General features: G+C 35.7%; 1 protein-coding gene across 3 annotated transcripts in view; it reads right to left on the bottom strand.

Moving 5' to 3' along the window:
• Nucleotides 1-665: 665 nt before the first annotated feature.
• Nucleotides 666-13,293, bottom strand: part of OLA1 (Obg like ATPase 1) — a 103,799-nt gene continuing 91,171 nt past the window's right edge. For all 3 annotated transcript variants that reach the window (XM_030018203.2, XM_030018204.1, XM_041124413.1), the window contains 4 exons: nucleotides 8,204-8,344; nucleotides 7,422-7,518; nucleotides 5,223-5,345; nucleotides 666-1,190 (listed from right to left, as the gene is read on the bottom strand). In XM_030018203.2, the coding sequence (XP_029874063.1) occupies nucleotides 1,089-1,190; nucleotides 5,223-5,345; nucleotides 7,422-7,518; nucleotides 8,204-8,344 (463 nt within the window). In that variant the 3' untranslated portion in view covers nucleotides 666-1,088. The remainder of the gene's footprint in view (nucleotides 1,191-5,222; nucleotides 5,346-7,421; nucleotides 7,519-8,203; nucleotides 8,345-13,293) is intronic.

Here is a 13,293-nt window from a genome sequence, read left to right as displayed (position 1 = left end):
TTAAGGGCAATCCTACAGCTTGCATTAGAAGTACAAACTTGGTTTTATTTTTGCCACCTATTCTTCTGTGTTATCCAAAGAGACCAGCTCTCCCTCCTGGTTAAAGGGATAAAAAAGTACTCACAGCTGCAACCTTATTTCAGCAGAACAGCTTACCTATCCAGCACAGTGTGACCTCTTCCGTCACAACACTATCTGCGTCACCCTCCGCTGGCCTGAAAACCAGACCTGAGAGGACAACACACAACATCAGGCACCGCTGCTCCAGCCTCCACAATTTAATCATTCCAAGGCAAGAATGAAATACTTTTTCAAAATGATTTGAACAAAAAAGCTTCGGTCTCAAAGATAACGTGATTTTTCTACATGTATTTCCTCTCTCCAGTAGAAATCATTTACGCTGCATCGTTCTTATTATCCTTACCATCACCTTTCAGTGAATGTCCATCTACAAATTCATTAACTTTTTTGAGACAAATCATTGGCATCCTAATCTTCTGATTCCCATGAAAGACTCACTTTCGAGATACAATTGCAGCTGCCCCATACTGCCAGTTACTGTATCATACACGTCTTAAAATTCTGTAATCAGCATCCACCAGGTGCCGTATCGCATTCAGCACACCACAGTCAGTCAATACAGACATCCCCAAACACACCAAGGCTGGTTTTGTCAAATGTTTTATTGAGTGTAGACATCTGGAGTACTGTAAAACATGCATTATCTGTAGATTCAAAAAGGAGCAAGCCACATTGTCCTCACTGTCAAACGTGTCAGGCTTGGCATACATGATGGAGATTAATGAAGTATCATGAGAGTAATATGGTTCCTGAAAAGCTTCTACAATTTGGAGTAGGGTCTTAATCGTTTGAAATGCAAAGCTGTTCACATTTAGTGAACTTGCATGTTTGCTGGAGGTGCCATATTTTAATTCAAAACAAACAAGAATAATTTCAGTGGGGGGAGGGGAGGTTCCCTAGGTAGAAACTGTATGCTTTTTGTTTCCAGATATTCCATCCTAAATAAAAATTCATGTGCTTTTTGAAGCAGCACAGTTTATTTCTGAGCAATGAAAAACATCTGATATTCATTTCTTCTTGGGTTGTTGAGGTGTATTAAATTTAAAGAAGATAATATCTCCATCCTCCACTATGTAATTTCTGCCTTGTTGTCTGTATTTTCCAGCAGCCTGTAAATAGAACAGACAAAAGGAAAGTGGGTTATTTCATTAGACATTTTACAGTATTTTCAAACTGTAATAATTTAAATACATTTTGGTAAAGAAACAGTACAGCTTCAGAGTTTGACAGCCACAATACTCCTCAGTTTGACATAATTTGGTTTTACATACATATGAAATATATACAAGAATAATTTAACCTCCACTGAATCGGTGGTGCTTAAATGCCATCTGCATTACATAGAGGTAAATTTGTAAACCCTGGCAAGTCTTAAGATAAAGGACACTAAAACAACTCAATTCCCCACCCCCCCCAGCTTTCAGGCTTTCTTTTTCTTCACCTAAAAAACCTGCAGATGGCAAACACTGGCGGCAAGAATCTAAAACAGTATTGCGGGAAAGGGCGATCGGCAACAGTTTGCATCATGGCTGCATGGCTATTAAACTGGTATATGAACTACTTCTGAGCGGCTAGACGAGTGAGTACTGTCAAAACTAAAGATGGGAACGCTATGCAAAAGTCACAACTGTACATGCCTTGTGCTTCGAGCGGGGCTCTCTTGTCTGCTTGCGCCCAGATAATGAAGGACTGAGGAGCACAAAATACAGGCTCAGTTTTTCTGTCAGAAATTTCCTTTAGAAGAAATTTGCTTCAGAAGGACAGATATAAGAGCAGATAAGCTGTGAAACCAGGATACAAGAGAAGGCACATAGACCAAAGACATGAAAAGGAAATTCGTTATGAAAATGCTGTACTTGAGGAGAGCAGAAAATAGGCAAGGAATCTATTAAATATCAGTACTCTCCACATTAGAATTTATTATTATATTTTTCTATCTTTACCTCGTCGTAATTAAACCTAGTATTATAGAGGCTACAGAGCAGCTGTGGCATTAGGACTGACAGACTGGGCGGGAGGTGGTCTGCAGAAGCATTTATCTTGAAAAGTGATCTACAATATGGAAAAGTTGAGAGCTTCTGCTTTAGTTCAATAACCATTCCTGTTTTGAAGTTTTCTCTTGCAGGAGAAAGTGCTTCCATGCAAGACCTCACTGTGCCATTATTCTCAATGACACTATCACAGTGGTGGCATGCTAAGATCCCATTACAGGAAAGCTGTTAACTAATGACCTTAGTTGCAGTAGAACAGATCAGATTACTGGTACATAGTTAACTTAGACACCTTTCTTTCACAAAACCTGCTCTGTAAAGCAGCGTATTTCCCCATATTGCTGTCTAGGAATTTAGAGGCTCGATAACCTTGTTGCTGTCATTCCTTATTTGAATGTTATCACCAGTGATGTTAGCCTACAGAAAATTGCAGATAAAATAGCCTCGACAATAAATATATAGTGCAATAGTGATTGACCTTATCCCATGTGACACTATCGATAAATAATAAACAGTACTTTGCAAAGGTTTTCATATTTCCCCCCTCGGAAATCTGTTTAGACTGTAAAAGGTTTACTTTCAGGTAGACTTAGTAGTTCTTTCCTTTGAAGATCCTAATAATGCTCAAAGTCAAGAGTAATTAGACTAATTGATGGCATAAACACTAATAAAACAGTGCGGTAAAAATCATCGGCAAGTGTAAGCTGCAGGCACAGGTACAGAGACATTTTACAGTTGAATACACTTATTACTCACAAATATTTGTAGAAAAAGCTGACCTCCGCAAAGTAACAATGCAGATTTTCTTTAGCACGCTATTGCACGTTGTCAGAGTGGCATAGACTTCTTGAATTAAATACATTTTGACACACTAATGCAAGTTTATGTATTTTTGTTACCAGTTTACAGTTAATTAAAAGTGACAGTGTTCCTTTAAATTCTCTAGAGACCATTTAATCCATTTCCATTGCTATCAGAAACACTGGTTGAAAAAATCAATACCCATTTGTGAATCTTGAGTATGTATTAAACAAGACACGTCTAACCAGTTCATTTGCACTTGAAAGCAGCCATCTGTAGAAGCCAGCTTTGCCTAAGCAGATATGATTGCTAATAATGTGATATCCCTGTAGACTACAAAGCCCACACAGAGCTATTCAGTGTATAGTTCACAGCACTGGCATTAAATTAGTTATGCTGTACTGGTGTTAGACACACACAAAATCAAACTTAAAAATCGATCAACTTGATAACGTACAAAGCAAGCAACTCCCATTACCACTGTTATTTCAGTTGACTCCTAAAAGCTCCCAAATTTAATTCTGAAATTTACCAGCAATATAAAAGTAATTAGTATTGTGTATGGCATGAAACATTGTATTAAATGCAAATTAGAACAGACTAGAGTAATATAACACATTTTTCTAAGACCAAGGGTTTTTTTCTAACCTTGATTTAAAAACTGAGTAACAAATGCAAATAGGCTTGCTTCATAGATAGTTCAGAACAATAAAAATTTAACCATTAAATATAATTTGAACATGGAAGCTTGATGTTTAGAATCTCACATAGTGAAAAGCAAATAAAAATATACAAGCAAAATACTTATAGATTAATTTAATAGGTATTAACTGATGCAGCTTCTCAAGGAAAACACTCAGATTTGAGCATCAAAAACTGTTGCTGGCAAAATTTGAATCTTGGTTACATGAAGTAGTTTCTGACTGCAGAATGTTAGATTTATTTATAGCTGTGGTTTCACTTTACAACTACAACTCTACTTCCCTTTTCATACGGCAGTTCACATGCCGCAACGAACCAATTATACTGGGATTTTTTTCCCCTCACTTCCTGGGGTTCAAACAAACCTATTAAAGTCCCGCTGCTCAGTATGATCTTCCTTAGTGATACCACTGAGAATAAGCTGAATTTCAAATCATAATTTTGCATACCTTTCAAGCTATCAAATAGCAAACAATAAAGCTGAACCTTTTAAATTCTTTAACATATTATAGTGTGTAGGAACCTTCAAATACTGAGATTGATTAAATCAAACTAATGTGCTTTGTAATCACCATTTTATAAAATACAAACCTTAATAAAACATCAAAAATGCCAAACGAGAAATCAAATGTGTATGAAATAAAGGGGGGTTTCTCTACTTAAAGAAGATGGAAATAATGCAATAGCAGCGCAGAGAAGAACAGTTTTTCTTATGACATTTATTTGCCATGTACACATTCATTTCATATTTAATAACTTCAAATCAGATATAATTTGTCAGCTATAAGAAGGGCACAACTTTGGGCACCCAATCAGTCTCTGCCCTCTAGTGTTGAGAAAGCAGATAAAACTGTTCTTAATAGAAGTGTCACTACAAAGAAGCGTGAGCTCAAGAAAAAAGTTTTTCATTAAATATCTTCACTGTCTATTCAAATAGATAGTAGCTAGGAAACTTCACCTATTGTAATATATTTTCGTGGACTACACACAACTATTACTGGCATTCTGAACAATCAAAGTAAGGCATGGCATTTTTGAATAAGACATCAAAGGGCGATTGAATTAAATACTGAAATGGTAAATTTTAAGATTCTAATTAATGCTTATCAGAGCCTAGGAGTGGAATCCACTAATCCTGAAAAAAAAATTTATAATATAATACTTTCTTAACCATTTACATCTGACATTTCTAATACCTTCACTGCAAACACAAAACAGAATGACACGTTATTAGAAGAAACAGGTTTTCTGTGTTTCTTGCATTTCCTCTTAGACGTGATTCAAAAATCTCCTATCTCATCTTAAAAATTTGATTTTTTAAAAAACAAGTTCATTTTAAAGCTTATTAAATTCTGAACACTAACACATAAACAGAGAAAAAAATTTAGCATAGCATTTGGTCTTAGTGTTGACGTTTAGTCCATAAGCTGTCATACCTTGGATACTGAAATAGTTGCATTCCTGTTCAGTAAGTTGGTGAATTTCAATTCTTTCTTATGTAAAAGACGAAAATAGACTTTGGTCTATTGCTAGAGGTGACCGTTAAGATTTGCTTAGCATCAAGAACTTCTTCCCAGTGAAAAATAGACTTGAAATGGAAAAATGGCACATATGGAGGAACGGAGAAGAAAAAGATGGGGAGCTCACCTTGACAGCAGCTTCTGAGCCTCCTTCTTTAAAATCTTCGTATTTCATTACTTCAGCCATAATGAATCCCTTTTCAAAATCTGTGTGAATCTTCCCTGCTGCCTGAGGAGCCTTCGTCCCTTTCTGTCAAAGGAAAGACCGGAAGAAAATTAATTGCATTTAAGAAGATTGATTGCAGGAAAGAGGTTTCTCCTTTTTGATATGCTTTCAGGATCTGCTGAAACTTTGTTTCATATCAGTTAAAATGTCACGCATACAGCTGGGTAATTCTCAATATTGGGACATACGGATAGATGCCTTTGCCACAGATAAACCAACTGATATTAAAGAAGGTCAGCTTTGTTTTTCCTAATAGGTATCAACAGCAGTATTGATTTTAGAAGCTATGATTGTGTTTTGTTGCGAGATTCACTTCGATCCCTAGCTCTCCACACAGAAAGTGAGGAAAATAAAGATTTTTAAATAACTTTAAAATCTGAATTACTCAAGACTTTTACTTACGTCCAAATAATTTCAATTAAATGATAACATTCATTGGTGAACCACATTTGTAATCAAAAATGATTTATGGATCTCAAGCCCTACATATTAGCTTATTTTTATTTCAGAGTAATTTTAGTAAGTCTAATACAGAACAAAATGAGTATTCTTACCAAAATGTCAACAACTGAATCACTAAAAATAAAAAAAATCACAGGCAACTATTATAAGATAATTTAAGTTTATGCAATAGAGGAGAATGCATTATAACTGCATGCTTTAAATTACAAGGACATACATTCTGTGCACATACAACCATGGAGAGAAATTTGAGAAATAATGGTGACCTAAAGGCTGCTTAATAAAGCATGTTAAAGTGCTAAGGAGTCTGACACTGTAAAGCACAGTTTTTACAATAAAAGATGTATTGGGTTAATATGGCTACTCACTGATGCTTACCTGACTAAATATCTTTGCACATTAAATCAAAGATACTTACAATCAGTCTTAAGATAAACCAGCTTTCAAATTTTCTAATAAAGAGCAACCATTTCTCCTACTGAAAACAGTGGAGTTTCAGAATATGCTTTTAAAAACGATGGCAAGAATTAGAACAACAAAACTTCTGCTTTTTTATTATTTTGGTAGCTATTTCAGGGACTTTAGCTAGCAGTTATCATGTAAAAGGAGAAGAGATGAAAAGGCTAAAAAAAATAAACGTGCTTCTAGGAAAGTAAGTTTAACATGCTAAAATATATACACAAACATCTGTAGCAGTATTAATAAAAATATAAATTTACTGGAAATTATGTTGATTAATGAAAACAAATTAACTCCTTTGAATGAAATTAAATACAGCACTGAAATTCACTGCACAGCACTAAATACACTGATGCAAAAAATAAGAGCTCAGTGACAGATCTGCAACTCCAAGTTGAAATTTTTGTAATTTTTAAGACAGAGTTTGTAACTACATGCATTTCAAAATATTTTTCAATACTAATCTTTATAGTATAACATATTTACATTCAAAGGCAAACCACTACAGCTCAGCTCTTACTGTCCTCTGGGAATAAATTAGTCGATCTCTATGGCTATAATCATTCTACATCAATATTTAAAATAGATAATATAATTTTAGCATTACATAAGTTCCCAGATAAACATATAAAACTACCAAAATAAACTAGGTCTAAATATTAAAGTCAGTAAAAGACCTGAATTACTGCACACTGATTTTAGGTTTTTGAGCCCAACTGTGTATCCATGAGGAATATAATGATGTTATATTGCTTTTATTGCTGAAAATGTAATCCGAGCAAAGCAAAGGAGGAATGAACCATCCGCAACCCAAACAAACTTAGTGAATACAAAATGAAAAGCAACATCAATTTCACTGCAGACAAACCCAGTCACACAGATTAAGCAAGCACAATACTGGTACGTCTTATCTCTGACCACAGGAGGAGGGTAGACAGATTCTACAGGATGAAGAAATTCAGACTATGTAATAGGCAGAATCAATTGTTACCTGCCTCAATCAATGCAGCTCCACTTTCACTGTTCAGCAGCTCACAAATAATTAAAGTTATCCTGGACAAAAACCTCATCTGTAATGACTAGCTAACCGCCACCATGACAAACTTCAAAGTCAGTGATATCAATCTGAATTCAATAGTGTGGAACTGGATATAGCTGATGAATAAGTATGAATCTTACCCTGATGGTCCATGCACGCACTTCATCTGGGCCTGCAGTGAAAAAGTATTCTAGTTGGAGTGCTGCATATCCAGCCTTAATGATCTTTGCTAAAGCACTGAAGAAAAAAAAAAAAAGAATCCAATTCATTCAACATATACACATAAACCAGCTAAATGCCGCAAGTAATCAATTTACATGGAAAGACATCACATTTTGAAGATACCGGGTCTACTGGTAAACATAGCAATAACTGCTGTAGCCTTTTTCTTTGAACTCTCTTCAGAAGAACTACTTTTTTACTGCAGAATCATAAAGACGGTATTTTGATTTGTTTATTTGGCAGGCTACAGAAATATGGGATAAATTTAAATCACCCTATCAGACAGCACTTCTGGTCTCATGCAATTTTCAGGACTCCAGGTCATGAAAGCATAACTGTTTGACTGAAATTCAATACTGAAACAATTTATTATAGTTCTTCAGAAAAATTATGGCAACATTTTCTCCACCGTCCCTATTCCCCATGGATGACGAAACAGTTTTGGTGATCATTCCTTCTCAAAAATATACATAACTAATACCTATGTTATAATTAAAACACTGTACAGAGATGACAGATGACAGTTAAAAACTTAATTTAAAATAAATCTTTTCACTCTGTCTCATGGTAAAGAAAGGAGAAGATTCTCTCTTTATAATGGTAATTACTCTGTCATTTATTATTCTATCAGCGCAAGCAATTAAATTACTGCAAGGAAATAGTTGATAATAAAGTGTAGGGAAAATGAATGCTAATTAACCTTTGTGTCATGTTCTCTTCCAGATACTTCTGTTTCTCCTCAGCACTCATATCTTGCAACTTGAGTTCCAAGGCCCCACTAAAAGGAATGACCAAAGCACCCGGGTCGTGCTTGTCCACCCACTCTTTAATTTTTATCAACCTGTAGACAACAAAGGGCACAACATTATCTTGTAGTGCATGCATGGCTGTACCACATTCATTATTATCAAGTAGCACATACATATTCATAAGAATTGCACGGTTTTATGATGCCATCTTTTTGTGTATTGCTTTCCAAGGTCAAGGCATTAACAGGCAGCAATTGCTTCAGGTGTACTCCATTAACATTTTACTGTTTCTTGGTTTCTGTTTGGCATTTAATCTATCAGAAATAGGCATAATTTGAGACAATAACTAGGTTTTTGGTAAGGTTAAATACTTGCAATCTAAAATGCTAACTGAATAAAACTTTGTAGATCTGTGGACATACATTTTTCTGAGACTTCCAAGAGTGATATTGATCAAATGTGGTGAAACTGGGGGTCTCCAGTTATTCCTCTGACTTTTTAAATAAATAAATAAATAAATAAATAAATAAATAAATAAATAAATTAATTAAAAAAAAGCATCTCAGTGGCTAGGGCAGCGGATATTAGCAGACAGAAAAGAACACCACACTGTAAACTCCCAGATAGCAAGCAGCACCCTGATCTTGGAGTATGTCATAGCTAATGAATACAGGGCTGTGTTTCCACTAGTTTCTCCCACCTTTTTACTATCTCCCCAGGACAAAGCTTCTAGATATTACACTACTATTATTTTTAAATAAAGAATCAAATTTCCTATTTCTCTTCATCTTTAATAACTGGCATCATCAGTAATAGTTGGCTGTACATCTAACATTTCTTTTTAGCTGAATGAAACTACAAATTTAGAGCTACAGATTTGTGGTGTTAGTTTTTGAATGTTCAATATCCTATTAAAATCAAGAAAATCTTTGCAGCAAGAGCTGATGTTTAAACAACCTTTAAACACAGGCATCACACTCATGACTGCAAGTACTATTTATTTTAAATTTAAGGGAAACATTACTAAATTACCTGTAAGGAGTTCAATGTTATTTAAAGGGCATTATTTCTGAACAGGTGTGAACGGCAAGAATGACAACTCTGTATGCTCAGCAAGAAGACACAAGAGGCATGGGAATACTTCCTGTACACTAAGAATCAAAGTACAAAATACAGTACTTTGGGTGCCATAGATGTTTCAGACCTGAAGCACCCACCATGCAGCACAGGGTTTTATGCTTGCTGAGTTCTTTTTCTTCGTCCTGCTAATCTCCAAGATTTAGACTAAGGTTTTAACTGCTATTATACTAAAGTGCTTTGAAACTGTGGCCTGCAAACCTTTAAATAATCAATGCAAATGTCACTTCAGAAAAAAATGAACTGAACCACAAGTTCATCAACACACATTTGTCAAAGAAAATAGCAGGGGATCAGAGCTATTATGAGATTAAGTGCATGGCCCACTGAGTAGGGTTTTAGATGGGACAAAGAATATAAAAGTTCACTCAACAGTTTTCACACGTTTGTTATATAAGGCTGGTCTTCTATCATTTACTTATGTAAATACCCCATCAGTGGTTTTCAATCCTCATTATACTAATCTTTTTTTCCCTCCAGTTATCCAATGAAAATATAGTCTGGTCTCCAGGACTGATACTGAAACACTACTGCCTTCAGGAACGTCTGAACTGAAAATCACAATTAAGGTGCATTTCTGAATGTGACATGTGACATTTAACAGCACTTCTAAAACTGACATTTGTAGTTAACTAATTTTTTTTGGCTAACAAACTGGATACCAAAGTTCAGAGCTTATAAATGCCAACCTTTTACAGAAAATGTATCTAGAAATGGATCTGCTATTCATAAGTGTACTTCAACATCTGTGCACACATCTTTTTTTTTTTTTTTTTAAAGAAAGTATCTAACATTGGTCTCTAGACTAATTAAATAATGTACCAAGTGAAAGACAGAATGAAACACACAAACTTGAAAAAGTGAAATGAGCATGGAAGTAATGTCAAAAATTGGATTCAAATTCTGTTTGGTAAATATGGTCATCGTAACTAATAAACTAAACTATTGTGGAACAACAAGATAAGAAATAATTACTTTGGCTAAAACACCAATTCAGAATAATAATAGTCTTTGACTGTCATTTTAACAGCTTTTCTATTGAGTCCTTAGAGGGATTATTTGCATTCCTCAGGTATTCTATTGTACAATTCAGATGAATAAAGACTTACAAATCATTCCTCTACCGCCAGTGTGAGACTTTGATCCAGTGAATACACCATTGTACCTTAACTATAATTGGCAAAAAACCTGACAGTGTAGAGCATCACAAGCTTAATAACAAAGGAGAATATCTCAAAGTGTTGACAGATGATCTTCATAATGCAGGAGCAGAGCTGGTACATTTTAGCAATAAATGAGCACTGAGGTCTAAAGGTCTCTGAAGTGACTGACATCAGACCTGCTACAGCCTCACTAAAAGAATAAGGTACTGCATCCCACTCTGTACAGACAGTCAGGTTCTCTGCCTGAGTCTTTCACTTTCGTGACTTTCAATGTCACAGGAATTACTAAAAAGTACCAAGGAATTCCCCTAATGGTGATCAAAAAAAGAAAACAAAACAAAACAAAAGTAAATACTCAAATATAAATACGGATATATTTCTCAATGAAATTTTCCCCCAAAGTAAAAATGCTTGACTAATAATCAATAAAGTAATACTGCAAGTTTGCTTTCCTGTTAGGGATAACCAAGTGTGCTAAACAAAACAAAATGCTCTTACCAAATGGTAACAATTAATGTCAAAGTCTGTTTTATTTGAGCACATAATTTTCCCATGGAAATGCTGTCTGTCTGTAAAAGGACAGCATTAGTACACTCGTTTGGGCCTTTGTTAAGATAAGCAAATCCTGGAGTATCTCTCTTATTTCATGCTATACTTGATAATGAATGTTGAAGGGTATTGGATTTTAGGCTGAGAGAAAAGACCATTAACACTTAAGAAAATCTCAATTTAAAAAAACAAACCAAACACTAAAATGTAACAAAATGAAAAGTTAAAAAAAAAAAAAAAAAAAAGCACCAAACAGTAGAACTGGCAGAACCAATGACCATGATTAACAGCTGAAACTACTTTAAGAAACAAGAAAGCGCTCAAGATGAAAACCCTTCTTGACAAAGTAAGCTGAAAACTATGTGGAAACAGTGTACACGGTAAGAGCAATTAAAAATACCCTCTTTCCTAATTAGGTTTCTAATAAGGCCGTTATTAGCAGACTTAAAACTAAATTCTGAATATAAAACATAAAGCAGAAAGAAGGAAGGCTTCTTCTAGTACTACTCAGTGATAACAGCAAGGGATCTCTCGGAGCATTTCTGGACATCCAACAGCCCTCCCCTATTGAGGTGGCTTGGTTCTTCCCTCCAGGTAGCTCTGTGGAGAGGGGGAGTGTGCCAACAGCAGCTACAGAGGGTTCCTGAACTGAAATTTGATTCTATTCACCACAAATGGACAAAATATTCTTTCTGAAAAAATATATAGACCCAAGAGAGACAGTAAGACAACCATTCATTCTGTCATGGCAAAAAGAAAATCTTAAATAAAAGTTGAATTGAAAACTCAGTTAAAAAGACAACTGTGTAAAAACCTGACACAAGAACAAAACCAGATCTGAACAACTTGCAAGTGAAGGCAGCACTCAAAATTCTGACCAGGGAAAACAGCCAAGAGGAATGAAGATGCTCACTTCCACCTAACACTGTTACTCTTGGCTGATAAGGAGGTAAGGAAGGACAAAAGCATGTCAGCATATCTACTACTGACTCAGAAAAGCTGTGAAGACCAAGACGTTTTCTTGCCACTACTAGATTCCAAAATTTGATGAAGGCATCATCTCAGGGCATTCCAGTTTTCAACTCTGCATCAGCCTGACAAGGAAAAAGTAAATGAAAGAAGCCAGTGACTTCAAGTGCAGAAGGATCAGGACAACCACCAGAGTGAACTTTGGATACTAAATCAGGATGCAGAACAGACCTTGGGGAAAGGTTTAAAAATGAGGGCCCTCACTGAGAAGGCCAATGAGCAAAGAGCACCAGAAAGGGGAGTTGTGCAGAAGGGATTGCCTTCGCTTTAAAATGGTGATGGTTTCTGAGGCAGAAGAAACCAAAACAAAGAGGGACAAAAGTTGCAGAATGTGCTTGAACTACAAATCAATATTTGACAGAGTTTCACATGAGAGATCCAGCTGGGAACAGAGACAGAGTTCAGATGGAAATCAGAAGTAGTGATGGAAGAGGGAAGCTGCAGAGAGAACTTAAGCTCAGTGGACACCTGCAAGACATGATGATCTGAAAAACTGACCCCTGAGAAGAAAGGAGATTTGTGAAAGTATGCTTTTGTACAAGCAAGACCAAAAAAACCCCCCAACTAACTCATGGAAAAGAAACGATTGTTTTCCTGTTCTATACCTAACTACGAGTAGAAACCGGCAGAAACAAAACAGCATAGCAGGGAAGAAGAAAATACCGGGCAGCACCACAAGAAGGAAAGAAACAAATGTAGATAATGAGATAAGATCAAACTAAGTGATCAAAATATACAAAAGACTGAAAAAAAAGATCTACAGATGGGAGTGAGAACAAGAGGACCCAGCAATTCCAACAGGCTCTTCCTGTTGGCAGTTCTGAGCAACCCCGGATTTTTAAAACCTTCCAAACTCAAGCTGTTTAGTGCTCTGTTCCCCACTGTTGAAAAGTTTTCCATGTGCGTAGCTTAAGCCACCTTCATTTCAATTTAAATGCACTAGTTTAACTGAGCCTACACTATGGAGTGGGAATACACACTCCCTATTTCTTTACAACAGTGTTTTACAGACTTAAAACCCCACATATTACTTCTAACTTTGAACCTTTTTTCTGGATTCTCTCCAATTGGTCTAAAAGTTCCTGGAAGCACACAGTACCTAAAGCACTCCTCAGAGCTCTCAATAGTAATGTCTTATAAGCATTAAAAATAGCTAGAGGATT

Source organism: Aquila chrysaetos, chromosome 6, assembly GCF_900496995.4.
Source record: "Aquila chrysaetos chrysaetos chromosome 6, bAquChr1.4, whole genome shotgun sequence".
NCBI lineage: Eukaryota > Metazoa > Chordata > Aves > Accipitriformes > Accipitridae > Aquila > Aquila chrysaetos.
Note: the sequence above shows the minus strand (reverse complement) of the source record. Positions and strands in the feature narration are given on the sequence as shown.